Here is a 27,694-nt window from a genome sequence, read left to right on the forward strand (position 1 = left end):
TGTGCAGAAGAGCATCTCATAATGCACAACACATCAAACCTTGAAGTGGATGGGCTACAGCAGCAGAAGACCACACCGGATTCCACCCTGTACCTAGTAAGGCAGTCACTGAGTGCAATTAGACTTTTTCAGTTTGTTCCGATTAATGGAATATGTCTTGACCCTAGGGTGTACTGGCTCAGAACAGAGGAAGCTGCTGTCTGGAAGGAGTTTGTACGTCTCCCCATGAACGTATGCGTTTCCTCTGACACGTGCTCCAAAGACGTATGGTTAGTAAACTGCGGGTATGTTATGTTGGTGCTGGAAGCACACTGATACTTGCAAGCTGTCCCCAACACATCCTCAGATTGTGTTGGCCGTTCATGCAAGTAACGCATTTCGCTGTATGTTTTGATGTGCATGTGACAAAAAATCTTAAGCAACTGATTTGATCTTTCCAAATATAAGTAAAATTAAAACTATCTTGAGAAACTAAACAAATGCCTTTTGTCATCCACAGCATGTCACTAAGGGCTGCAAAACACGTAAAATCATCTGTCACTTAGAATTCATTATGAATTGCATAGTTGAAGGAAAAGCATCAGAAAAGCATTACACGAGTAGTGGTTGTTAAAAATTAGGATTTATTCTTTAAATAATATTTTGCTCCATCAGTTTAACAGAAATCTGACTCTGGTCATTCTGGCAAGAGTACAGGGAAATCAGACACACTCAGTACTCCAGGTGAACATCTAAAGAGCCATAGCTGGTCTGCAGCACTTTCAACATTCTCTCTTGTATGGAGTCCACCTGCTCAGAAGGACAGTAATCATCCAAGCTGGACCTGAAACAGTAACAATGCATGGGTTATTGAAAGCATCTAATGAATTACAGAAAGGCTGAAGGAGTTACTCACTTAACTATAAATGATCTTAACCCCCCCCCCCCCCTTATAGATGCTGCCAGACCTACTGCTTTCCTCTGGTGCCTTTGTGTATTGCTTCAGATTTCCAGCATCTGCAGTCCCTTGTCTCTGTAAATTATGTACATTTTGCATTAAGGGCAAATATCACCTTAGACATTTGGATTAATGGAGGCTCAAGAGATCGTAAAAGCTGGAATCTACAAGCGAACACAAAATACTGGAGGGACTTAGCAAGTCGAGCAGCATCTGAGGAGGCAAATGGGCAACTGATGTTTCAATAAAATCAATGGCAAAGTAATTATAAAAAGGGACCGCAGGAAGTTGTCAAGAAGTCAGCAGCAACTGTAGAGTGGGAAAAAAAAGTTTTACGTAAAGATTGTCTTGGAGACAAAAGACACTGCAGATGCTGTATCCTGGAGCAACAAATAAACTGCTAGAGGAACTTGGCATGTTGATCAGCATCTGCGGAGCCAATGGGATGGGCAACATTTTGCATTGAGATTCACACCATTTGATATGAGTGCCGAGGGACAGGGCCAGTATTAAGAGGTGAGTAGGGCAAGTCAGGGATTGGCAGTGAATGGTGGAACCAGATGAAGTAGGGGCGATAGGGTGATGGAGCCAGGTAGGGGATGGAGACTAGTGATGGAATTGGAGATGGGAGATGAGAGACAGAGGAAGGGAGAGGGTTAGGCATGGGAATTGATAGGTAGAGACAGGCAGGAGAGGGAAAAATAAAAAGGGTCATAGGAAGTTTGGTGGGGGAGGGTGGAGATGGAGTTAGAGGTTGAAAGGTGATAGTTGAAACACAAGAGGATACAGATGCTGAACTCTGATAGATAGAGTAAGATGAGGGACAGATGATGGACGGGGGAAACACTGGGGATGAGAGAGGAGAGCTGGTAATGAAATGGCAGATGGAACCAGGTGGGGGAGGGGGAAACTTGGATGGATCAGAAGGTGAGATTGTCAAACAATCAATGAGCGAAAGATAAACGGTGCAATTTTTTTAAAAAACAAGTAAATAAATATTATTGAGAACATGTGTTGTAGAGTCCTTGACAGTGAGTTCATAGGTAGTGGAATCATTTCAGAGCTGAGGTGAGTGAAATTATCCCCAATAATTCAGGAATCTGACAGGTTGGAGTGTGAATAGAAATGGGAGCTGAAATAGGAGTTCCTTGTAAGCATGGGCTCAGGATGGTAATTGCAGGGGAAAGATGTGTTGCTGAATGGTTTCCCTGGGTATACCTGGCATTCACTAATGTGGGAGAGATCACATCAAGTGCAGTAGACGAGACTGGTGGAGGCAAATGTGAATCTCTGCCTCACCAGAAAGAGCCATTTAGGTTCCTATGTGGTGGAAGGAGAAATGCTGCACCTCCTTTTCCAGGGGACAGTGCCAGAGGATGAATGAACCAGGGAGAGAGCAGTTCCTATAAAAAGCAGAATGGGGGTAGGAAAGGGAAGATGAAACTGGTGCTGGGATCCTATTGCAGCTGGCAGAAATTAATATTCTTCTTGTCACCTAATCTCACCTTCCATTTTCTCAGACCTCTCCGTAAACTGCCTCTAGAAATCTTTGATAAACTTCAAAGTCTTGTTGCCTACTTTGCCATCTGTCAAAGCTGTCAGTTTCATTCACCCACCCCCTTGCCCAAAGACTTTCAAAAGAATCAATCAAATAATTGAATATAAAGTATACAAGATCGAATAAAAACATTAAAACCCTTAATTAAAAGTTAAATTAAACAAACATCATTAAAATAACCACCTTATTCTTGCTTTTCTTCCCCATGGTCCTGAAATCACCACCTTGCACCCAGTCTGACTTGGTGCAGGATTGAGACTAAATTCTTCAGTGTAACTCTGGGGAATTTCAGTGAGTTCCCGCTCAGTGCTCGACTGCCAAGTTCAGAAGCAGAGAGTAGCCAGGAAATCTCTGGCTTAGTTTAGAAAGTTAAGTTCAGGAGTTCCACGTTTGCACGGGAATCCTTGAATTGTCAGTAATGTCATATGGAAATTTTGGCAGCTCTACATGGAACCTTACAACAGAGCAATATACTTCTGTCAGCATTGGACTGAAGCTCATCTCTGTGAAGAGGAGACAGAGAATTAAGCAATACCACTGACTATCTGGTGTAGTAAATGCATGCTTCTGTGGAAGACAGTTTTATTATATCCCACCAATCCGGGTTCACCCTCTTTAAGACATTGTGCTCACAGACTGAATAAGAGCCAAAATCATAGCATAAATCTCTATGTTTCACACCCTGCTCTGCATTGAAGTAACTTTCATACCGTGCTATTGTTATCAGAGTTGGCTTTGGTAATGTTTCAAGGAGCTGTTTCACAGACGACATGAGATTATCTATCTCTTCCTCTGTGCTAACGTGATGTGGGAGCTCTGAGTAATCACAGGTCAGACCTGCCTGGTGAACCTGAAACCAAGAAGCAGTCAACATGTCAATACAAGCTGAAACAATGAGGCAGAAGGAATAAATTAGATGCAACAGGTGCAAACTTTAATTTGCAACTGAACCATAAACATAACTGCTCCCACCTTGTGAGTAAATGAGGTAGTTACTATTTTACAGGGAGAGGGAAAATGCTCATTTTAAAGTGGAGCGGAGAAAACTCTGAAACTGGTCTTATGATTCATGGGGCAGTGGGGGGGGGGGGGGGTAGATGACGGGCGTTTAATGAGAGACCTAGCAGGGGACAGGGTCAAATTCAGTAGCTCGAAGTTCAAAGTAAATTGATTATCAAAGTACATACGAGGGGTGATTGATAAGTTTGTGGCCTAAGGTGGAAGGAGTCAATTTTAGAAAACCAAGCACATTTATTTTTCAACATAGTCCCCTCCTACATTTACACACTTAGTTCAGTGGTCGTGGAGCATACGGACCTCCAGAAAGTGTCCACAGCAGGGGTGATTGATAAGTTCATGGCCTAAGGTAGAAGGAGATGAGTTATACAGCTCCTGTTACATGCACATGCAGTTCAATTCTCTGAGTGATTATGCAGAAAGTTTGAAGTTAATAACTCATCTCCTACCTTAAGCCACAAACATCAATCACCCCTGATGAGTTATTAACTTCAAACTTTCTGCATAATCACTCAAAGAGTTGACCGACATGTGCATGTAAAGAGAGCCGTATAACTCATCTCCTTCTACTTTAGGCCACAAACTTATCAATCACCCTGCTGTGGACACTTTCTGGAGGTCCAAGATCCATATGCTCCACGACTGCTGGACTAAGTGTGTACCTGTAGGAGGGGACTATGTTGAAAATAAATCTGCTAGGTTTTCTGAAATTGACTCCTTCTACCTTAGGCCACAAATTTATCAATCACCCCTCCTATATGTTGTCATATACTACCCTGAGATTAATTTTTGTGCAGGCATTAACAGTAGAACAAAGAAATATGATAAAATTAACGAAAAATTACACACAAAGACTGAAAAGCAACTGGTGTGGAAAAGAAGATTAACAGTGCAAATACAAAAAGAAACATACTAGTAGTAGTCATGTGATCGCTTGAGCTGTTAAGATTTTCTCCCAAGGAGTTGGGTACTAGTGGGTCCTCAGGTGCTGTAGAGGCCGATCTGGGATCCACATATTCTGGTGCAGTGTGGACACGAATAAATGATGGCTGTGGTTAGTGTTTGGGGGGTTTTAGTTGTTCGTTCTCCCCTTTCGCAGCTGCCACTTGTTCTCTGCGGTACAGCAGAGGTCGCTGTCATGTAGTACTGCTCCCTCTTGAACAGATTTCCTCCAGGTGTCCTCCCAGTTCTCAGATGTAATATTGAATTTCTTCAGGCTGATTTTGATGTCATCTTTGAAGCGTTTCCTTTGCCCACCAGAGGTTCACTGACCTTTGTTCGACTGGGAGTAAAGGATCTGTCTGGGGAGACTTGAATTAGGCATCCGAACGACCTGACCTACCCATCGGAGTTGGTGTTGCTGTATCGTCGTGGAAGTTCTGTCCATGTTGGCCTCCTTCACTATGCTAGTGTTAGTGCGTCGGTCCTTCCAGCTGATCCTCAAAATCTTTCCTAATGTTCTTTGGTGGTGGTGTTGTTCCTGAGATGTCAGGTGTCCACTGTTGTTGGTCCAAGATTCAGCTCCATATCGTAATGTAGGAAGGACAACTACTCTATGGACCAAAAGTTCTGTTTAGACCTGTAGGATGTGGTCTTCAAAGTCTCTTTTCCTTAATCTTGTATAGGCTCCACCAGCACTACTCAGGCAGTGGTTAACCTCTGAGTCAATATCTGCTTTTGAGGAGACAGTGTTGCCAAGGTAGGGAAAAGAATCTACATTTTCAATGGTGATATTGTCAACTTTTATGGAGGGACAGGAAAATGGTTGGTTGGGAGGTGGCTGATAAGGACCTCTGTCTTTTTTATATTTGAAACAAGCCCCAGGGCTCTACATGCCTTGACAAAGGCATTTGGGATACATTGGAGGGCTTCTTCAGAGTGTGCAGCAATGGTGTTGTCATTGCATACTGAAACTCCGTGATAGTGGTGGTACTGGCCTCGTTCTTGGCCTTGAACTGGTCGAGGATGAAAAGCCTGTTATCCATTCTATACACAATTGAGACAGGAAGTAATCAAATAACCTGAATTGAACAGAATATGAAAGTGAGTCCATAGGTTGTGTTTAGTGATCAGTTAATCACACTAGTTCAGGAGCCAGATGGTTGAAGGATAATAACTGTTCCTGAACCTGGTGGTGTGGGACCCAAGTATCTCCTCCCAATTGGCAGCAGAGAGAAGGGAGCATGGCCTGGGTGGTGGGGGTTCTTGGTGATGGGTGCTATGGCAGTGCTCATGTAGATGTGCTCAATGGTGGGAAGGGCTTTTCCAGTGACAGCATCTCTGCTGGCATACATGGCTTGGCATCATTATCACTGAAAAACTACATTTATATAGCACTTCTGACAGACCTTCATGTTAACAGGTGCTTCGCAGGACCAAATAATAATCTGCTCCTGATCCATAATAAACATTAAAATAGATGAGGGTAAAAGCTTGAAAAAAGATGTACATTTTAAAAAGCCAATCAAAAAAATGTGCTTAAATTTTCACTCATATTCCTGCCTTTCAGTTTGGAGTGTCAACAGCCAGGGGCACAACTAAAGGAATTAGCAAAAGGCTCAGAGGTGACGAGCGTTCACTTCAGCTTAAAACACAAGCTGTGATTGGAATGCACTAGACAAAAGGCCGAATCTGAACAAAGCTGAATCTTTCTCAAGACAATATAGGAATGGAAGCTATCTACAGGACTATGGGGAGAGATTCCGGTTCCTGATTAATAACCAATATTCAGCATAGACACGACAGGCTGATGGTTTCCTTCTGTATTGTGTGTGTCGATAGAAATCAATTCAATAGAATGAAAAATTATGCAAAATTTTCAGTCCTGTCAAAATGGATTGTGATCTTACACAAGACCTTTATTATGAAGAGAATAGTTAAATTTAAATGTCTTCTGGTTTCAGTAGTCTTACAACAAGGATGATAAAACAATTATCAGGAAGATGAAGGCAGCCAGCTTTCAATGCTTGTGCCCAGTTGCCTGTTTAACTGCGTGGCTTGCTAAGCCATTTAGAGAACAGTAGAAGAAACAATCACACCCTGATATGGTCTGAAGGCATGTGGGAAATGGATGGGGCAAAGACTGATTTCTTCCCCTGAAGATGTGACTGAACTAGGTGGTATGTTTGTTCCCTAAATGACATTCAGTGCTCCTATCATTTTATTCTCGGTTTCTTTAATTAACCAAAGCTAAGTTCCCTAGCTAGTGAGGTGGGTTTGAAGGTCGATGTGGCTGAACTTACCATTTCATAGTCAGGTGTTCCCATTCTCTCCTTCAGGCTGAACACGAGCTCTCCAAGCTTTTCCATTCTACAAACAAAGCCCAAACTCCAGTGAGACAATGACCGTGACATGCAAGGATGACTTTTTGGAAAACAAATCAAAATAGCGCAATGTTCTGAGAAGCAAGCACAAGCTATGGAAACGGAAGAGTAAACTACACAATATTTTCCTTAAATCCTCTTGTTTGACCTTCATTAACTGAGTTTTGAAGTATTTTCCTTCCCTCTAATAGAATTATAGTTTTATCTAATACTTAAATTCATCTGTTCATCTGATACTAAATTCATAAAGTATTTAGCTCAAATTCAACAACATTTAATTTTTCTTTAATCAATTTTTTTTTTCCAAGAGCATTCACATCATTTCTAAAGTGTGACATTCAGATTTACTACAAGTAAGCAGTTAGGGGTTGACCAGTATTGCATGTTTAACATCATTTCTTATTTTTTTGTGCACTATGCTTCTATGTTTAAACTCAAATTCCTTTATCGATGAGAAAAATCTTGTAAAAGACAATAAGAAGACTAGATTCTAAAAGGACAATGAGAGTATGCGCACTTCCTCTAACATGGTCTGAAATTATGGCACAAATCACTATAAAGTGGTATGATTTAGTAGTCATTACCGAGATGTAGCAGCAGGGTGGTGATGATTGAGAATTAAATGCTAAGTAGCTTCATATATTTTTGAAGAATAAAAAAGGAATGATTTTAAGATGGTGTCGAGCTACAACCTCAATTGAGTTGCAGCTGAGATTTAGATGTTTTTAAAATTGATTTTTAGGTTCACAAGGATAGCTCTCAGGACAAAGAGGAGAGTTAGGGGTCAGGACAAGGATGAGGGGGAATTAGAGGTCAGGAAGAGTCCAAGTCTCCTCTCCACATTCAAATGCAGGTGACGCAAACGTAGGAAATCCATGGTCAGACGTCAGACTTGAGCTGGTAGAGAGTGGACGAAGGCCACCTCAGGTGGGTTCTGGAGTCTAAGTTCCTTGTGGGCAGGAGGAACAAGTGACTCCCTGTGTTTGCCAATTGGTGAAACTGGAGTTTGAGGCCTAGTGTTCACCATCCCTGCACTGGTGAGTCCGGAGCTGAGGCCTACTGTTTGGTGATAATCGTGTCCTGGGGTTGATGCTGAGGATCGAAGGCCGGGTTGGTTCAGAAGTCCGCAAGTCGAGGTCAAATGTGCAGCTCTCTGCGAGTCTGCTGGAGAGGTCAAAGCTCAAAGTCTGCAGGTCCGAGTCCGCTAGAAGCAAGAGGCCTTAAAGCATTGTATATGTGTGTGTGGTTGGAGGAGGGAATGCGGTTTGTTTTGCTGTTGTTGTTTTGTTTCTTGTTGTGTTTTGTGTTGTTCTGCCAAGCATTGTGGGCACCCTATGTTGGTGCTTGGATATGTGACGACACTTGCAGACTGCCCTGAGCACACCCTCAGGTGTGTTAGTTGTTAACGCAAATGACTCATTTCACTGCATGTTTCAATGTATATGACAGAAAAATTTGAATCTTGAGGAAGGTAGAGGAGGTGGACTAGTGCTCTTAATTAAGGATAAGATGAGGGTGATAGTGAGAGATGATACAAGAGTTAAGCAGCAGAATGTTGAATACATCCAGGTAGAGATTAGGAATAGTAAGAGGGAAAAAAAATCACTTCCCCCCTCCCCTTCTCCTGCTCCTATTCTTATGTTCTTAACCAAACTTTTCACTCTTAAAATTGAGTACACCAGTGACATATCTCTTGTGTTCTGGCACTCTTTTAAATTGAACCATCTTGAACAAAATTAGAATAACTAAATTTAAAGAAAAATACCAAGGTGTTCTTTTTCCTGTTTAACAAAATGCTGTTTTTGCTTTATTGCTTGTAAAGGGTTTGGGACATCGCAAAAGGATAACCAAACTTCAAAACAAAAAGACGGTTGCTATATTTCAGAGCAACACACACAAAATACTGGAGGAATTCAGCAGGTCAGGCAGCATCTACGAAAATGAGTAAGCAGTGTACGTTTTGGGCTGGGCCCCTTCATCAGGACTGGAGAGGAAGGGAGAGAATGCCAGAACAAGAAGGTGGGGGGGGGGGAGGGTAAAGAGGACAAGCTAGAAGGTGATAGGTCAAGCCAAGTGGGTGGGGGAAGAGGCACGAAGTAAGAAGGTGGGAAAAGATAGGCGGAAAAGGCAAAAGGGTGGAGACGAAGGAATCCGGTAGGAGAGGAGAGTGGACCATTGGAAAAAGTGAAGGAGGGGCACCTGTGGAGGTGATAGGCAGGTGAGAAGAGGTAACAGGCCAGAGTGGGGAGTTGAAGAAGGAGGATAGGAGGAGGGGGAAAACAATTTACTTGAAGTTAGATAAAATAATGTTCATGTCATCAGGTTGAAGGCCACCTAGAAGGAATTTGAAACGTTGCTCCTCCAACCTGAGCGTGGCCTCATTGTGGTAGAGGTGTAGGCCATGGACCAACATGTCAGAATGGGAATAAGCAAAGCAATTCAAATGATTGGCCATTGGGAAATCCTATATTTCAGATTCTCATGAATAATTGAGAGGTGATTTGATAGAGGCAATAAAATGGTGAGTGGGTTTGGCAGGGTAGACGTAGAGAATGTTTCCATTTGTAAGAAATTCTAGATTTGAGCACAAAATCAAAACAAGAAATTGAAAATAACAGGAAAGAAATGTTGAAAAATCTGTGGTGATGTGGATGGAACAAGAACACATACATCTGGGGCATAAAAGCCTGTACAAATTAACTGCACCAAATTCTCAGTGCCTCATTAAAGCAGCCAACATAATCAAAAATCCCACCCACCCCAGATAGTCTCTCTTCCCCCATTCGGCAGAAGATACAGAAGTGTCAAACCAAGGACAGCTTCTACCCTTGCTGTTATAAGACCATTGAATAGTTCCCTAACACAATAAGATGGACTTGTGACCTCACCATCTATTTGCCTTTCTTTTTGCATTCGAGTAATGGAATGAAATTTGACCACATAACCATCTAACTTAGAGGCAAGAATGCCCCGAGAGCTTGAACTAGAGTTGCACAAGAGAAGGGAAGACTGAATCAGTAATTCTCTGGTTTCTGCACTCATCACAGAAGGTGGGACATATTTGAAGGGGGGTACAATAGGGGACAAGCAGCTGACAACAGGAAACAGAGGGAAAAAGATTCATGGAGGAGAATTAAGAGCAGGCAATAGAATAAAAAGCAATTTAGCTAAATTTGACAGAGAAACAACCACAGGCTGTGCCATAGATAAGAGTTATTTCATTTACCCAGGGATTGCTGACCACTTCTTTATGTTCTCTTCGCTGTCGTCATCACACAAATCTGCAAATGCTGCTTCCATATCTTCCAGTTGCCTTGTCCGGGCTTCCACACAATCAGTTACGGCCTCCTGGACACAATAAATGTGCAGATCTGTATTATTTTAAACTACAGTACTTGAACCTCCAGTCACCTCACTCTCAATGTGAAAAGAATACATCTGGCAAACTGGTACTCTGCAAGGAAAGAAAGGAGCACAACACATAGGGATGGAATTAGGCTCATAGGAGGCCATATCCAATGGCTTGGCCTCCACAGATGTCTGGGACAATAAATTTCACAGATTCACTACCCTCTGGCTAAAGATATTCCTCATCTCTATTCTAGAGTGATGTCCTTCTTTTCTGAGGCTGTGCCCTCTGGTCCTAGTCTCTCTCACTCTCCCACAATAATACATCAACATTCTCCATAAATCCCATAAACTAAGGGCAACTTAATGAGGTGCATCTGAATATTTTCTGAATTAAACAAGAGCTGGTTAAACGTTGCCTTGATGCCATGGCCAACCCTTCTCACCTCACCTCGTGCCAAGAGTACTTGGATATCAATTAAACTCAGTTACAAGTTACACGATTTTAACTTCTGTCCAAACACAGCAAAACTTCTCTTTTATTACCTCCAAGATATAGAAAAATAAAATTTAATATATAATTTATTTGTGATCAGATCATTAAAAATAGAGCAAGACAGCATAAATATTTCAATTCTAGAGTTAAATTATCAACAAATTTACACATTCCATTTGAAAATAACCCTGAATATAGAATAAGTTTAGATTAGGATTTAAATAAAACAGCTTCTGTATTAACTTCATGGTTTATAGACACAAGGCAATGATTGACCTGATATTAAAGTTTAAGACGATTTTTTTTTGCAAAGAACTGACATTTAAGAAAGTAAATTTAAGAAGCTAATTAGAATCTGAAGCAGTTAAGAAAACATTTAATTCAATTTCTTAATCTGGTTCACAGACATAAATTTCATGCTGCCTTTTGTTACAAAATACGGCAGACTACCAAATGAATGGAATATTGGAATATTGATTTGAAGCTCCAATCTAATCATAGCTGCTGGGAATGTGAACTGAAGTAATTAAAAAGCTAGTATCAATAACAATAACCTTGATATAACTGGATCATTGAGGTAAAGAAATCTGTCATCATACCTGGTCTCGCTATTGTGGAACTCCAGAGCCACAACTTGATTAACTCTTAACTGCCCTCTGAAATGGCCAAACAAGTCACAAACTTCAGGGCAACAGGGCAATCAATGTTCTCCCTAGCAAAACTCATATCCTGAGAACAAATAAATAAAAACTAATAGTATCATGCTTTGATCATCATGTACCTCATTTGTCCCTTCCCAGTCAGGCTTGGTAAAACTGTACAATTGCTTGAGAATTTCATATTCATCCTGTTGAGGGAAAAAAATTAAAATGATTCTGGATTTATATACTGGCAAGGATTTCAGCCAAACAAAAAGACATTAGAAATTCTTGAGGTAAAACATTACGTTTACTTGGATGACATTAACATTGACAGAAATAGTTACATTTCTGAAGATTTTTTTCAACACCTGAGAATAGCGTAAGTGCTGTACAGCCAATGAAAGCTTTGATGTGTAGTCACCATAATTTAGAAAACTTGGCCAATTTGCATTCAGCAGGCTCCCATATATACACTACAAACTAATGATAATGTACAGATCAAGTGATGACGATTAACAGATAGGTTCAGCTGAACCTATCTGAACATCAGGGAGAATACCCTGCTCTTCAGTTAGTGTCACGAGATCTTTTAAATCTGAGATGGGCGCTGGCCCATCAGTTTCATTTCTTGCCTGCGAGCAGCCAGTCCAACAGCACAACACTCCCTCAGTACTTGACAGATGGGCCACAGAAACCTTACAGGAAAACTGATCAAAGCTTAAAAAAAAATCACCTTTGTATACATTTCTTTAAAGGGATTTTTAACCGAAAAAAAATCCAAGTCAATATCTAGGATGTAGGCTTTCTGTTTCTCTAATACATGAAGCAGATCCTTAACCGTTTCATCCTGGTGATGCTGTTCAATCTCACAGGTTGGTGCTGCTTTACGTGGCTGACCAGTTTCCAAAAAAGCACTCTCAATGGCAGTGGCTGATCCTGCTCCCGAACAATGATTGCTAAGTTTGTATTTGACCTGCGGAGCATTCACTCTGGAGCTTGTGGGACAGACTGAATCACATAAGTCTTTTCTAGCCGAATGGTCCAGCTTTGGTTTCTTGGCAACAGATTCTCCAGTTTCCCTCCTACAGGCTCTGCTGTTTGGCTCTGTTGGATCTACTCTGATGACCTGCAGACCCAGTGCCTTCTTGTTTTCCAGCAGCTCCTCCGAGACATAGAGACCATCACTCAGGAAGTAGCTCTCCGTACTCGTAACCCTGACCAGATAAAGAACAATCAGTTTAAAAAAGAAACCATCTTGTGCTGCAAAGGTCTCCTTATGTTTATGATTGGAACTGAGTTTAATCTCACACTTTGCTTTTGCTTAATCACATAGTTAAAAACTACATACTGTCAGATATTTTAGGGTTTAAATTTGAGTAGGGTTGGTGACAGAGCGGAGGGGAGAGAGTAGTGGAGGAAGGGGTGGGAAGTGAGAGGTGAGGAAGAGCTGCGAGGGGAGAGGAGGAAGGGGTGCGAGAGGAGGGCAGCAGCTTGGAGGAGGGTGAGTGAGAGTGAGTAGGGCAAGAGGAATTCATATTGGGAATTCCATGATTTGATAACAGAGGTGACTGTAATAATTGTTAAATTAATTTGTAATAATTGTTTATCTGCATTCCCAATTCTGCTTAATCTGCCAAGACAATGCATCTAACTTTCCCACTATTCTCAGCACTGATCACCATACCTGTCTCACAACGCTTGCTGATATAGTGTGATTTCTTAATATGATTTCTGTAATACCTGATTGTTTTTGTTGAGGAATCTTTACCGACAATGAAGTTGTGTTTCCCTTCAGTGATTTGCTCAGCCCAGAATGGGTGAAGCCAAAATACATGCGAGAAGTGGCCAGCATAAACTATAGGCATGATCCAATTCTCAATGCTCAGGTCTCTGGATGAAGAGAAGTGTGGAGAGAAATGGAAATTCCATTACTTGTCCAAAACACAAAATATTTAGAAATAGAACGCTCTATTTTATGAAGAAGAAAATACAAATTGGTTAAATCTTTAAATACAAAGAGATTTGCTTGCATTACCCAAAAAGTATCTCTTTATCAAACACACTGTCAGCTAACATATCGATTGGAATCAGGAGGTCTGGGTGAGAATCCAAGTGAACCAGGGCAATATTTTCAATTGGCAAATGTTTTGAACCAATTGCTCGATAGATGTAAGGCACCACCTGTAAAACATTAACATAATGAAGGTAGAAGACATTTTAGATACAGTAATTTTGATCTATAAATATTTAATTTACATATTTTTGCTGTTACACTATTGACTCTTTGGAGCATGCTTTGATTAATGAAGTTAATTTTCACTTTAATGGAAAAGTACGCCTGATACTGAAAGCCCCAGAGTGCACTATGTCTAGGCACTTGGATTTATATAAGTAAAAAATTATTGTTCAGAAATTGGAAATAGAAGAAACTGCAGATACTGGAAATCTGGAACAACACACAAAAAACTTGGAGGCATTCCATCCATGAAGGGGAATACTCACTAGTGAAGGATCTCAACCTGAAATCTTGACTCTATTTCCCTCCCATAAATGCTACCTTACCCTCAAAGCTACTTCAGATATTTGTGTATTGTTCAGAAATTAACTTCTATATAAAACAAGAAATAGTTTTACTGTAGATTAGCTCATATTTCACCTACACATCATAATCAGACCAGAGTATATATCTCTTATAAACTCCCAAAACTCACTTTGTTAGAGGCAATCTCAGGCTTAAAACTGATAAAAGATAATGATACCTGGATAATACATTATGAGCTTTCTCAACTTAAGCTGATAAACCAAATTCTGACACAAAATTTCCAAGACTTTTCTCTCTCCTACCTTACCCCACTCCCAACACACTCCGATAACATCACTCACATTCATTAAAAAAAGGTTACTATTGTATAGAATTAGCAAATAAAGCAACACAGAATGAAGTTTTTGGTGCTATTGACTCATCAATGCCTCTCGCCTGGTCTCTCCTTATCTCTATAATTTTTTTTCAGAAATCTCTGGTATAATCCTTAAAAATTAACAACACTACTGAGGAACTAACTCACTTTATAACGCTAGATGGCATAGAAAACTGTGGGATGCAAATTCAATTACATCTTCTAAAACAATTAATCCATCAAATATTGGAGGAAGTTACTATTTATGGAAATGTGTAAGCAGCTGCCCTGATTATCGGCGAACTCAAGCAATTGTTTCAGTAAAGTTAAAGTGTAGACTTTGTGGCACTTTGTAACCAGTGAAACACTTAAGTGTAATCACCTATCGTAATGTAGGATACTCTTTTTATGATGCTAATTTAGGGATTTGCCAAAATACTGGATTATCTGCCCTGCTCTTAGTTATAGAAATGCCATCGGATATTTGACGTTTGATATTCAGATGAGAGGCAGACAGCAGCTAGGTGGAAAATTCTGTTTGAAGGATAGCACACTGAACAACGCAACGCTCCTGCAGATCAATATCAGCTTTTTGTTTTCAAGTTATTGGAGTGTCCTCTGGAGTACATCTGCCACCTCTCGACTTAATGGTGAAAGTGCAAGTTGACGAGCAACAACTAATATTTTTTTGTGAACAAGGACACTAGCAGCAAGGTGTCAAATCATAAATTAATGCCGTAAAGATAGCTGCCAGTCGACACCAAGCTGAACGCCTGAACTTTCTGAGCGCTGGCATGTTTTATTTTGACATCCACCTGCAGGAGTCGGAAAGTGGCAGCACAGACAGTGCAAATAATTTCCGAACAACGTGCTTCAGCGTGAGCCTCGGCTGTGTGATCACGGTACACAACAGTTTGTGGAGGTGATAGAGGAGTGACCAAAACATACGGGAGCATTCCGGCCGGAGTTCCATTCCCCCGAGGCATCATTCTGACTGGAATTCCAACATGCCAAATGGAATTTAAATACCCTGGCAAGGTTCGACAGAGTTTCAATGCTACGGGTTCCAGCTCGAAGCTGCGCTTACATCATGATGATCCTCGACTATCCACACGGGCAACTCTTTATAACAACGCAGGCAAGCGGTAGTGCTGCTCATGGCTCTGGTCGCTTGCTTGCAGAGGATAATGTAAAGCTCCGGGCCCGTCCCTCTCTTTGAAACAGTATGGCCGGAGGAAGCAGAAATTGCGACGGACTCCTTTTCCTTTCCTCTGATTGGACAGAAACCGGTCCTGTCCCATAAGCGGCCCGTGCTGATACAAATACAATTATGTGGTGCATCTGTTTGTTTAAAATAGCTTGTGTAAAGATTACATGAAATAAATCTCCTCTGAAACTGGTCTTTTATCATGAGAAATTACTGTGGGTAATTTATACTTATGGAGGCGTTTCCATCTAAATCGTTTCAAGTTTCCCCAATTCAAACCAAAATATATTCAAGTATTTTTCCCGTCCATGCGTCAGAGCAAAATAATATTTCCAACTTGTTGTCCCCATTTATAATTTTAAAAATAAACACTATATTTAAATTTGACAGGAAACCTGAAAACAAATATTGTTTTTTCCTCCCTAAACGGAATTACCGCCTTGCGGCCAATAGGGAGAGACCGTGGGCAGCACTTCCGAGAGATTCAGATGGTTGCGCTTCTGTTTCCTGTGATTGAAGCACCGGAACAGTTGTAGCAATTTTGCACCAGCATGCACTTGCAGGATTATATGTAATTTTTATGCCTTAAAATCCGTTTCATGAGTAATGCATTGATTTGTGGTGCTTAGGAATAAGGAATTCTCTTTAAGGTAAGGGGAACACACAAAGTGATGCAACTACAGGTGGAATAAATGTGGAGAGTGTAAAGCAATTAGACCAGGAGACGACTTATCCCGAGTTCCCTGGCCACGTTTAAAAACAAACTCAAGAACACAGATTTATTTTAAGGAGGCTTAATATTGCATAAACTGCCTGTTGCTTTTGCCCGCTCCTCAAAATAATGCATCATTGTTAAGTAACTGATTTGGCTTTGAGGTCGTAAAATACAATTTACACATGCATGATTGTTTTCTTCCTGTCTCTAGCATAATCATTTTCCCAACCCCGTCCATTCGTAGTAAACGGTCTTTCCTGGGGGTCGGGCAACGTGATTGCCATTTTCTACCATTTATCTCATAGCCGCATGTTTACAACAATCGATTAGTAAACAAATGAAATAGGTATTGCAATCTAACATAACTTATTACTGGCTGATTAGAGCTAAGTCTTATTTTTATTTAGAAAACAGTAATTTTCATATAACATAAAGCTAATCTAATTCCGTTTTGTTCATGCAGTGTCGATTCGTAACTTTGAACAGTGTTTCCTTAAAATAGCTTCATTGTAATTAAGCTATATTTCATTTTTATTTTAGGAAAACTTTGACATTTCTGTGTAGGTCCTGGAAGGAATGGCGTTCAGCAGTAGCTTTTTATAAAAAAAAGAGTATATGTAGCAGGTCATAGTGGGATGTTGTGATGCAAGTTCTCCATGTAAAGTATTAGAGAAGTTGATTTATCCACTGTAGAAAAACTTAAAGGGTAGATTCTTCTGTCCCTAATATGGAAATGGACATCGGACAACAGTACAAAGTTCAGTTCTCAAGTTGTCTCAGCCAGTACTGTTAATTAAAGATACAATCATTTGATCTCCTTCCTTCTCTCAGCCACCACGTGGAGGCTGTTAATTTGGATGTGATGCTTTTGCTAACCGGTACTGCTCTTGGGACATCTGGAAACCATTGGACGTCCATACAAAAGGAGAGAGTCGGTGCTGTCAATTTCATGATAATTAAACAAAAGTAAAGAAATTAAAAAGACAATTATAAACCTATTAATATTCACATTGGGCACAAAACAAAAATTAAGTATTAATAAAATTTTAGTTACTAGGCTGTTCACTCTTAGATTTGGTGGTAGAACACCATCTGACTCGATAGTTTTCTGTTTGTAGTTGGATGTGAAAGATCCTTTGGCACTATTTCAAAGAAATACAAAGGTATTTTTGGTGACTAGTCAATATTACCTCATTCATTATTTGTAAGATGGACCATCTGGTTTTGTCATGTTACTGTTTTTGAGGAAATCGCTGTAAGTCAAAAATTAGCTTCTGTGATTCCCGTACTACAGTAGAAATAGCAACTTGGATGTTCTTCATTGATTATAAAGTGTGGCTGGTATCTGAATGTACTGTCTATAGATATTAATGAAGGCAGATTCCGTTGTCAAAGTCAAAGTAATTTTATTATCAAAGTACGTAGATGTTACCATATAATACCTTGAGGTTCCTTTTCTTGCAGGCATTTACTGGAAAATAAGGAAGTAGAATAGAATTTATGAAAAACTATGCATACACAAAAACTTCAAGCAAGTATTTTGTTATGTATGATGAAGAAAAATATTACAAGGCAATGGAGAAAGGGCCAGGGGATAAAAGTAGTGAGAAGCTCTGGAAGAGGGAACATAGAACGGTACCTCACAGGAACAGGGTCTTTGCCTCACAATTTATGCCGAACCAATTAATAATCAGATGCCAACTGAACTAATCTTTTCTGCCTACGCAGTGTCCATATCCTTCCATTTTCTAAAAAGTCTCTAATGTATCCGTCTCTACCCCGGGCAGCACATTCCAGGCACTCACCACTCTCTGTGTAAAAATAAACTGCCCCTTACATCTACTTTGAATTATCCCCTCTCGCCTTAATTGCATACCCTTTGGTATTAGATACTGTATTTCAACCCGGGAGATAGATATTGTCAGTCTACTCTATGCATATCTCTAATGATCCTATAAACCTCAGTCAAATCTCCCCTCAGCCTTCACCACTCCAGAGAAACCTACCCACGTTTGTTCAACCTCTCGTAATAGCACATGCCTTATAATGGAGGCGGCATTTTCTGCACCCTCTTCAAAGATGGGGCGACCGGTACTGTATGCCATATTCCAAATGCGGTCTTACTAGAGTAGCATAGACATAGTTGGCCAATTGGTATTCCTCTATGCATGGTATTCTGAAAGTCAATGGATTAACAAGAGTGTTCCTTTAAATCATTGTAAATCTTTATTGTAGTGTGGGTCAGTCTCTTCTGTTATTTCTTTAAAGAATTTGTGTGGACTGGATGTAGAAGTATGTTGTGCATGTGGTAAATCAAGATCTGGTTAGTCTTGGTGCATTATGTTTTAATAATTAATTTTGTGTTATTTTGAAGGAAATCATGTCATTTCATTCAGGACGAGCTGGAGTAACGCACACAGGCCATTGCACTGTCCCTAAAGTTGGGGGGCCTCGAGGTAGGGGGACCTCTGGAACCAGAATGCCTCACCAGAGCTACCAATCTCCAAATTTTCAACCTCCCCACCCGCAGCAGCCCCCGCCATTCTTCCCCTATGAGCAGCAGGTCGCCCCTCCAGCACTGCCTCCGCCGCCCCTGCCCCCTCCGCCTCCCCCTCCTCGGTTTCCAAACCCTCCGGGCACGGCTTACGCTCCTCCTAGCTTCATGCCCTACCCTCCCAGCGTTCCCCAGGCCGGCGATGTGGATACGCGCCAGAACACCATCCAGGATCACTCTCCGCACCCGCGGGCTCCTTTTCCCAGCCCGCCGGTGCGCCAGGGCTTCCCCGGGTTGCCGTGTTTTACCCAAGTGCCTCCTTTGCCAAATGCAGCAACCGTGGTCCCGGGAGCACCTGATAGGCAAGCTGGATTCCACCACATGATACCATCACTGCCAACACAGCCCCCTCCACCCCTCGTTCCGCCCCAGCAGATGGGTTATCAGACTCCGTACCCAATGGGCTACTCACAGCACTACCCACCTCAGCAGTATGCAGGCAGCTATCCTCCGACTTCCAGCCCCAGCGGCTATCCGCAGGGCCCCGCGGCCACGGTCTATCCGCAGACCCCTGGCCCCCACCCTCCTGACCACTTTCACCACAAGCAGCCCTACCCTGCCAAAAAGTCATCCGGCAGCCGGCACTCGCCCGAGCGAAGCCGTCACCACGAGCATCACCGCCGGGGCCACGGCGACAGAAGCCACAGCGACAGGCGCAGGTCCTCGTCTCGGGGGGAGCACAGGATGAGGAGCCCGGAGCGGCGGAGGGTGGAGAGCAGTCACCGCAGATCCAGTCGCGAACGGGGACGATCTCCACCTCGGCACAGGAACCGTGATCACAGCAGGTTAGGACTGGGAACTGGACTTTTGTTTTAAAAGAAGGTGCTTCTGCAATGCTGGAAATCGTCGGTGAAGTTTGGCTGCTGTACTTTTTACATTGCAACAATCTCCCAAACGTCATTGGTTCTAAAACAATTTGGGATGTGATAGGGCGTTTGCTGATTATTAGTCGCCCCATGCAGTTAATTAGCTAGTTTCAGAATGAGGTTAAAACTACGATAACAGCATTTTGAAAAAAGCTCCTTTGTAGTCAAGGTCTTACAAATCTTGGTCTTGGTTGCCATGGTAACATAGCGGTTAGCGCAGTGCTATCATGGTTCAAGGGTGTTCCAGAGTTCAATTCCGATGCCATCTGTAGGTTTGCACGTTCTCCCCATGCACTGCGTGGATTTCCTCCGGGTGCTCCAGTTTCCTCCCACACTCCAAAGATGTACTGGTTATTTGGTTAATTGGTCGCTAAGAATTTTCCTGTGATTAGGCAAGGGTTAAATAGGTGGGTTGCTGGGCGCTGCAGCTCGTTGGACCGGAAAGGCCTGATCTGCGCTGGATCTCGAAGCAAAATATAATAAACAAGGAAACTGGCTTAAAAAACAAAAATTAATTAATATATGTACTGAAAAATGGATTATTATTAAACTCGGATTATATAATTCACAGTTTGTAGTATTTGGAGTAGGTTAGGTAATTTATATGTGCAAACTAACACTTAAGAGATACGTCTTTTCATACCATTTTTGAAACCCGTTACTGTACTCCTTTCAGCTATAATTTACTCAGGATGTCCTTGAGATGGTGTCAGATGGTAAGATGCTAAAATCCATATTCCTTAAACATGACTAATCTGTTGACACTTTATTGTGTTACATAGGGAGGTAGGGCAGCCTTTTGATAATATTTACCAGAATGTCTATTTTCTCTCCCTTTTTCAGTTTTGTGTACTGAGATTTTTCACAAAAAAATTGAAGACCTTGGCATTGGATTTTAACCTGATTAAGAGCCTTGTGTTGCAGTTTATTCTGTATGCTCACGGGCAGGGCGCATGGACTTGTTCGTTTGTGGCATCAGAAGGCTTGAAAATATATGCAGCCTCAAAGATGGAGCCATGACCAGAAAGCCTAATCACGATCAAAGTACTTCAGACAAATACTTAGTTCAAATGGCCCACTTTGTGTTTAACTTTAGAATGTACGAAGTTTTGAAAGGGTAACAGATTAATTGAATTTCAAATTGATCTGACCTTGAGCAATGGATGTCGGCATTCTGCATGCTTGGAAGGACATCACAGCTAAGTGTATTCCTGCACTTGGCCCATGCTGACACCAGAGGTTGAGGTTCAAGTTAATTTAGGTTTGATGCTTGCTTGCTGCAAAAGCTGAGTGTCTTTTACGGATCATGTGCTTGATATGTTGGGACTGTGTTTGGATTTTCAGTTAGGAATTCCAAAAAGCTATTGACAATTGAGAAAGAGTGTAATTTTGGAGAATATTTGTGGGTATTAGGAAATTCATTTTAAACTGTTATTATTTTTATTATGATGTGTTATGAAGAGTGGATACCCCTCTGTGTCATTAGTCCCACTTAACTTTAAGGTGAAATAAATATAATGATTAGGTTCAAGAACAGCCATTACTCTAAACCATTATTCACCAAAATTCCAAACTGACTGTGTGACCTACAGCCTCATTTACAACTCCTGTTTATAGTTTTTTATTTGCACATTTTGTCTTTGTTTACACATTGGTTGTTTGTCTGTCTATGTCTTAGAGTCTTAGAAAAGTACAGCACAGAAATAGGCCCTTCGGCTTATCTAGTCCATGCTGAAACCATTTAAACTGTCTACTCCCATCAGCCTGCACTGAGACCATAACCCTCCATAACACTACCATCCGTTAACCTATCCAAACTTAGCTTAAACGTTGAAATCGAGCTTGCTTGCACCACTTGTACTGACAGCCTGTTCCACACTCCCAGGACCCTGAGCGAAGAAATTTCCCCTTATGCTTCCCTTAAACTTTTTACCTTTCACCCTTAACCCATGACCTCTGGTTGTAGTCCCACACAACCTCAATTGAAAAAGCCTGCTTGCACTTACCCTATCTATACCTCTCATAATTTTGTATACCTCTTTCAAATCTCTCCTCTCAATGTTTTACTTCCGAAAGAATAAAATTCCAATCTGTTCAATCTTTCCTTATAACTCAAGTCCTCTTGACCCAGCAACGTCCTTGAAATTTTTCTCTGTAGTCTCTCAACCTTGTTTACATATTTCCTGTAAGTAGGTGGCCAAAACTGCGCATGATACTCCAAATTGGGCCTCACAAACATCTTATACAACTTCAACATGCCATCCCATCTCCTGGACTCAATATTTTGATTTATGAAAGCCAATGTGCCAGTAGCTCTCTTTATGACCCTATCTACTTGTGACACTACATTCAACGAATTATGGGCCTGTATTCCCACATCCCTTTTTGTTCTACCACACTCCTCAGTGTCTTACTGTTCACTGTGTAAGACTGACCCTGGTTGGTCCTCCTGAAGTGCAAAACCCCGCACTTGTCTGCATTAAATTCCATCTGCCATTTTTCTAGCTGGTCCAGATCTCCCTGCAGCTATGGTAGCCTTCCGCACTGTCCACTACACCCCCCAGTCTTGTTATCAGCAAATTTGCTGATCCACTTAACCACATTATCATCCAGATCGTTGATACAGGTGACAAACAACAATGGGTCTTGATTAAGAGTCTCGGCCCGAAATGTCGGCTGAACTCTTTCCCATTGTTGCTGCCTGGCCTGCTGAGTTCCTCCAGCATTTTGTGTGTGTGGCTTGGATTTCCAGCATCTGCAGGTTTTCCCTTGTTTGTGATTGGACCCAGTGTTGATTGCTGAGGTCACATGTATGCTATTTTTGTAAATTCTATTGTGCTTCTTTATTTTTCCTCTAAATGCTTGTAAGAACATGAATCCCATGGTAGTTATGGTAATATATACATACGTGATAATAAATTTACTTTGAACTACTTTGTGTTTCTCAGGGAGAGACATAAACATCGTGATATCTACCGGTCTCCTTCCTATGAAAGGCAGCACAGGAGGGATCGGAAAAGGACACACAGGTAAGATTTTCTTATCTCTTCAATTCTTTCACAGACGTTTTTGATGTTGTTTAATCATATTGTCATCATCAGCCAAGCCCTTGCCTCCCATGGCCAAAAGGCAAACCTTGCTGTCCATCTGCCATAAGATACTTCTCAATAAACAGTTCACAGTTTTCTTTTTAAATGGCTTGACATTTTTTTTGAGAACTCTCCTATGAATCCCTTTGTGGTGTACTTTTGGTAAAGGTGCCTTTACCACCCTCCCGTCCATAAACTCTATCTGTACTTCCTCAGTAAAGTAGCCGGCATAACTAAAGATCCCACCCATCCTGGACAATCTCTCTTCTCCTCTCTTCCATCGGGCAGAAGGCACAAAAGTTAGAAAGCACATACCACCAGCATCAATGATAGCTGCTACCCTGCTGTTATAGGATTATTAAATTGTCCCCTAGTACAATAAGGTAGACTCTTGACTTTATAATCTACCCTGTTATGATCTTGTACCTTATGGTTTTCCTGCTTTATACTTTTTCTGTAGCTGTTACACTTTATTCTGCTTCTGTTAATAGTTTACCTTGTTCTACCTGAAGACACCAGGTCATGATTTTATCTTTATGAACAATATGCAAGACAAGCTTTTCATTGTATCTCAGCACATTGACAATAATAAACCAATTCCAGTTCCGATTTCTTTACCGATGTAAGCTGTTTATTCTAAACCTGCGATGGCGGAAGTCTTCTGTTGCCCTGATCTTGATGGCTGTGTGCCTCCGGGTCATGCTGTTGGTTCTGATGTGGTTCAAAGCACTGTTTAGAAGTTAGTTCCGTATAGTTAGGCTGCTGCACCCACAAGCAGGTTTTGACAGCTGTGGAGACTCCGTCCCCAGGCTCAGTATCTGCTAAAAATATGTATAGTGTTACAACTTTGTGTGTCTTTGACGTTCACAAATAATAACATGTAAAAACTATTGTAAACATTTAGTTCTGATACTGTTCTGGGAGAACATGGTGGCATTCTTTCACTTACCCTACTCCTTTTCTTGGGAACAGATCTCTCCCAATGAGTTGATCATGGACTGCTATGTTTGTGCCAGGTTTAACACAGAATAGATTTTAAGGTCATACAATTATCAAAATAAATTATTGCATTATTAATCGTGAAGCTGCAATATTGTCAGCATTGACGGAAAGACTCAGGTCAGTGCGAGATGACAGTGACATTTTAAACTCCATTGCACTAAGCACTGGTGCCTCCCGGGGCTGTGTGCTCGGCCCGCTGCGGACTCTGAGCTACGCTGCCAGTTCCAGCTCAAACCGCACGTCGAGTTCACTGATGACACAGCAGTGGTTGGCCTCGTCAGCAAAAACGATGAGCCAGCGCACGGAGAGGAGGTGTGAGAACAACAACCTGAGTCTCTGTGCGGACAAGACAAAAGATGATTGTGGACTTCCGGAAGGAGCAGGTTGACCACTCTGCTGTGGAGAGAGTGAGGAGCACGAGGTTCCTTGGTGTGCACATAACAGAGGATCTAATCTGGACTCCTCACTAGTCAAGAAGGCATAGCAGCATCTGTAATTTCTGAGGTGATTGACGCATGCCTTGCTCCCTGCCCCCAGTCTAACAGCTTTTTACAGGAGCACCATCGATATTCTCCTGTCTGGGTGCATCATTGTGTGGTAAGGAACAGACCACAGGTCCCTACAGAAGATCGTATAGGCTGCTGGGAGGACCTCCCGGATCTCACTCCCTCCCATTTGTGACATTTACTGGGAGCATTGTAGATGAAGGGCCCGAAGAATTGTTGAGGATCCCTACCTCCCATCCCACAATCTCTTGGACCCATTACTGTGCGGAAGGAGGTACAGGAGCATCAGGACTGGGACTGCCAGACTGTAACAGTTTCTTCCCTCAAGCTGTGAGACTAATGAATACCCTGCCACCGTCGAGGTCTCGTCACTAGAACAGCGAGCTATACTATTTACTGTTTACTTCTGTAGTGCTCTGTATGCATTTTGAATTATAGTTTATTAATTTATGGTAATATGTTGTTTTATGTGCTTTATGTGGCATACAGTGGGTGTGCTGTGGTCTGGAGGAACATTGTTTGGTTGTATGTATGTACATTCAGAGGGCAATGAACAGAACCTGAACTTGATTCTTGTTTATTCGTTATAATCTCTTGGGCCATGACCTGATGTTATGTTATGCTCCTTTGTCTTTAATATTGTGCCAATGGGATATTCATTGTACTTCAGGGGTCTCCAGCCTTTTTTTGCACCGTGGACCAGTTTAATATTGACAATATTCTTGCGGACTGGGCGGGGGGTGGGGGTGGGGTGATGCGTGTTAATCACGACCAGAGTATAGGTGATAAGTCAACAGGTGATAACTCATAAGTGGCTAATACACTCAATTTTGTTTCTAAAGGGGTTTATCTAACAAATTCAATATTAAACACACAGCACCTATTTTCCTTGCATGAATGTAGTGTTAAGTCAATTATAACAGTGGTCCCAAACCTCCGGGCCGCAGACTGATACATTGCCGCAAAGAATGCAGCGGTACAGCGGTGGCCAGAACGCACCCAACATATTTTTAAGAAAAAAGCCGAAATAAACAAGCTAATTGATCAGGTGCTGCCTGGCACGTAAATGTCGGCCCAGATCAGAGACGATGCAATTGGCAATTGCCTCTGATCTGGGCCGACATTTACGTGCCGGGCAGCACCTAATTAATTAGCTTGTTTATTTCGGCTTTTCCCTTAAAGATGTGCTGGGTGTCTTCTGACTACCACTGTACCGCTGCGTTCTTCACAGCCCGGAGGTTGTGGATCTCTGAATTATAAGTCACTTATACGTCAATATCATCATAACAATTTAAGTAACGTTTGGATAGTAAACACACAGCGCATATTTTCCTCGTATGAACATACAAAATCATTGCAACACACCAATATCGTTGAATCAGTGGGAGCCCTGGGCTTGTTTTCCTGCAACAAGACCTTCCTATTGATGGGTGATGGGAGGCAGCGATACTCGAAGGCGGTTCCTTTTGTCCAGTCTATTCCGCAATTTAGTTTTCGTTGCATTCATTGCAGAAAGCTCTGCTTTGCAGCGATATGATGTTGGAAATGGAAGCAATTTTTTCAGTGCTTTCGTGGCTATCTCAGGATATTCAGTCTTGACTTTGATCCAGAATGCTGGCAGAGATGTTATGTCAAACATACTTTTCAGCCCAGCGTCATTTGCAAGCTCAAGGAGTTGATCTTCTTCCCGCGCTGACATGGATGATTCACCAGGGACATTCACAAATGGGTCACGGACCCATTCCTTTGCATGTCTTGGGTCACTGATGACCTCGCGTGCGTTAAAGTTCAACAGTGGGCATGACAGGGAATGAGGAAAGGTGCAGCTGACTCATATCGTTTCATATGGCCAAATCATATCGTTTCCTCGCGACCCGGTAGCACATGCTTTGCGGCCCGGTGGTTGGGGACCACTGTTGTATCTAACTAGTCAATTCTTCTTAATGTTTTAAACTCAAATGGATCACTCTTTGAATATAGAAAGTGAGCCAAGTTTTCAAAATTGACTCTAAACGTACAGGACGTATAGCTAGGGAGCCTAAGTTGTTTGCACAGTACTGTAGTGATTTTATGTATTGCACTGTACGGCTACTGCAAAAAAAAACAAATTTCATGACATATGTGAGTGATGATAAACCTGAGTCTCTATGTGGAATGAGAGTGGGAAGGGGGCAGGGAAAGGGAAAGGGAGCAGGAAGCATCAGAGAGACACTCTGTAATGACCAATAAACCAATTGTTTGGAATCAGATGCCTGGTGACTTACAGCTGGGTGCACCCTCTTGCCACCCCAGCCATCTGTCCCACACCCCTCCTGCAGCACGTCACCCTCATCATTCCCAACATCCTTTTTTCTCCTGCGGGATTTACAAACTCACTCTCTGCTCCACGTTGACAAATACAATGGTCTGCACAATTCTTAGGCACCTTAGCTATATACGTGTGCCTAAGACTTTTACACAGTACTATGTATTTTTTTTTTGCATGTTTTTCTTCTTAGACAATCGTTTCATTTTTTAGAGAGTGTAATGAATACTTGATTAGAAAGCCAAGGTTTTTCATGTTGCAAGTCTTGAAAGCAAATGAGATCATTCTGTTTTTTGTTGAAGCCGCTCAGGTAGTAGAGAAAAGAAACGACTTCATTGGGAGGCTGAGAGAGACCGAAGGTCTGGCCACAGTTCAAGTAAGGAGAAATCTCTTCCAGCCACTCGAAGCAAAGAGCCAGAAGAGATCACCTTTGCTGAGAAAATTGAAGAAGAGCGAGAGGATGAGGACCTGTTAAATACAAAGCCGGTTTGGATACGCTGCACTCACTCTGAGAATTACTATTCCAGCGATCCCATGGACCAGGTGGTAAGGCACTTGATGCATTAAGTGGGATCACAAAGTGTTAAAGCACAAGTCCGAAGAGGTCAACACATGCATTTGTTCTCTGCCCACTCTCTTCCCAACCTTTTTTTATTGCATCACCACATCCTGCTCTCTTTCTCCATATTGTTCGTTCCAACTTTCTAAATGCATCTATTCGATTCAACTCAACCACTCCTGGTAATGATGAGTTCTGCGGATGCTAATCTCTCTTTGCGTAAAGTTTCTCCCAGATTCCCTGTTGGATCTGCTGGGGATGGTGACCTCTAGTTTTGAATTGTAGCATATGCAAACAACTTCTGTCTGGCTATCTTGTCAATTCTTAAATTTCAGGTCTCAGCCTTTTTTTATAAAGAACAGAAAACAGTTGGTCCAATTTTTATAGTTGAATGTAATTTATCAATTTTGATCAACTACATAAATTTATTTCTATCTTTTTAGTACTTTATTTTTATTATAGAATAAGATAATATTAAAGAATAATAGTGCACAATGCTGTAAGTGTCTTTCAGTGAAAGTTCTTATATGGTTAATATGAAATATAATATTAAACACTGTTAGCATAAGCTAAATTAAATAGTTTTTGCATTGGGCTGGCATATGCATGGTGGGCCAAGTGACCATATTCTCTGCTGTATGGTTTGACTATTTTCTTCATGTTTTGAAATGGCA

At 41.6% G+C, this 27,694-nt stretch overlaps 2 protein-coding genes across 3 annotated transcripts in view; one reads left to right on the plus strand and one right to left on the minus strand.

Moving 5' to 3' along the window:
* Positions 1-603: 603 nt before the first annotated feature.
* On the minus strand, positions 604-15,523 carry c17h5orf22 (chromosome 17 C5orf22 homolog). Of its 2 annotated transcripts, none has more exons than XM_063069326.1 (9): positions 15,305-15,523; positions 13,356-13,501; positions 13,061-13,210; positions 12,054-12,534; positions 11,461-11,526; positions 10,062-10,183; positions 6,755-6,821; positions 3,206-3,345; positions 604-823 (listed from the first exon to the last, which is right to left on the minus strand). In XM_063069326.1, the coding sequence occupies exons 1-9, from the start codon at positions 15,374-15,376 to the stop codon at positions 712-714; spliced, it is 1,356 nt and encodes a 451-aa protein (XP_062925396.1). In that variant the 5' UTR covers positions 15,377-15,523; the 3' UTR covers positions 604-711. The 2 variants fall into 2 exon arrangements, with proteins under 2 accessions (XP_062925396.1, XP_062925397.1); XM_063069327.1 differs by having other exon boundaries at positions 15,166-15,504.
* A 407-nt stretch (positions 15,524-15,930) lies between these two features.
* Positions 15,931-27,694, plus strand: part of drosha (drosha ribonuclease III) — a 168,906-nt gene continuing 157,142 nt past the window's right edge. Inside the window, exons 1-4 of the mRNA XM_063069658.1 lie at positions 15,931-16,074; positions 18,514-19,478; positions 22,508-22,588; positions 26,764-27,007. Coding sequence (XP_062925728.1) covers positions 18,520-19,478; positions 22,508-22,588; positions 26,764-27,007 — 1,284 coding nt within the window. The 5' untranslated portion in view covers positions 15,931-16,074; positions 18,514-18,519. The remainder of the gene's footprint in view (positions 16,075-18,513; positions 19,479-22,507; positions 22,589-26,763; positions 27,008-27,694) is intronic.

This window comes from Mobula hypostoma, chromosome 17 (genome assembly GCF_963921235.1).
Source record: "Mobula hypostoma chromosome 17, sMobHyp1.1, whole genome shotgun sequence".
NCBI lineage: Eukaryota > Metazoa > Chordata > Chondrichthyes > Myliobatiformes > Myliobatidae > Mobula > Mobula hypostoma.

What these genes read in the sequence shown, in the direction of transcription:
- c17h5orf22 (XM_063069326.1), bottom strand. Translation starts at nt 15,376, where the DNA reads ATGAGCAGCACTACCGCTTGCCTGCGTTGTTATAAAGAGTTGCCCGTG. An exon ending in GATAAAGAGATACTTTTTGG is followed by an intron (nt 13,211 to 13,355) that starts GTAATGCAAGCA and finishes CTCTTCATCCAG; the next exon opens with AGACCTGAGCATTGAGAATT. An exon ending in ACTCTGATAACAATAGCACG is followed by an intron (nt 824 to 3,205) that starts GTATGAAAGTTA and finishes TTACTGTTTCAG; the next exon opens with GTCCAGCTTGGATGATTACT.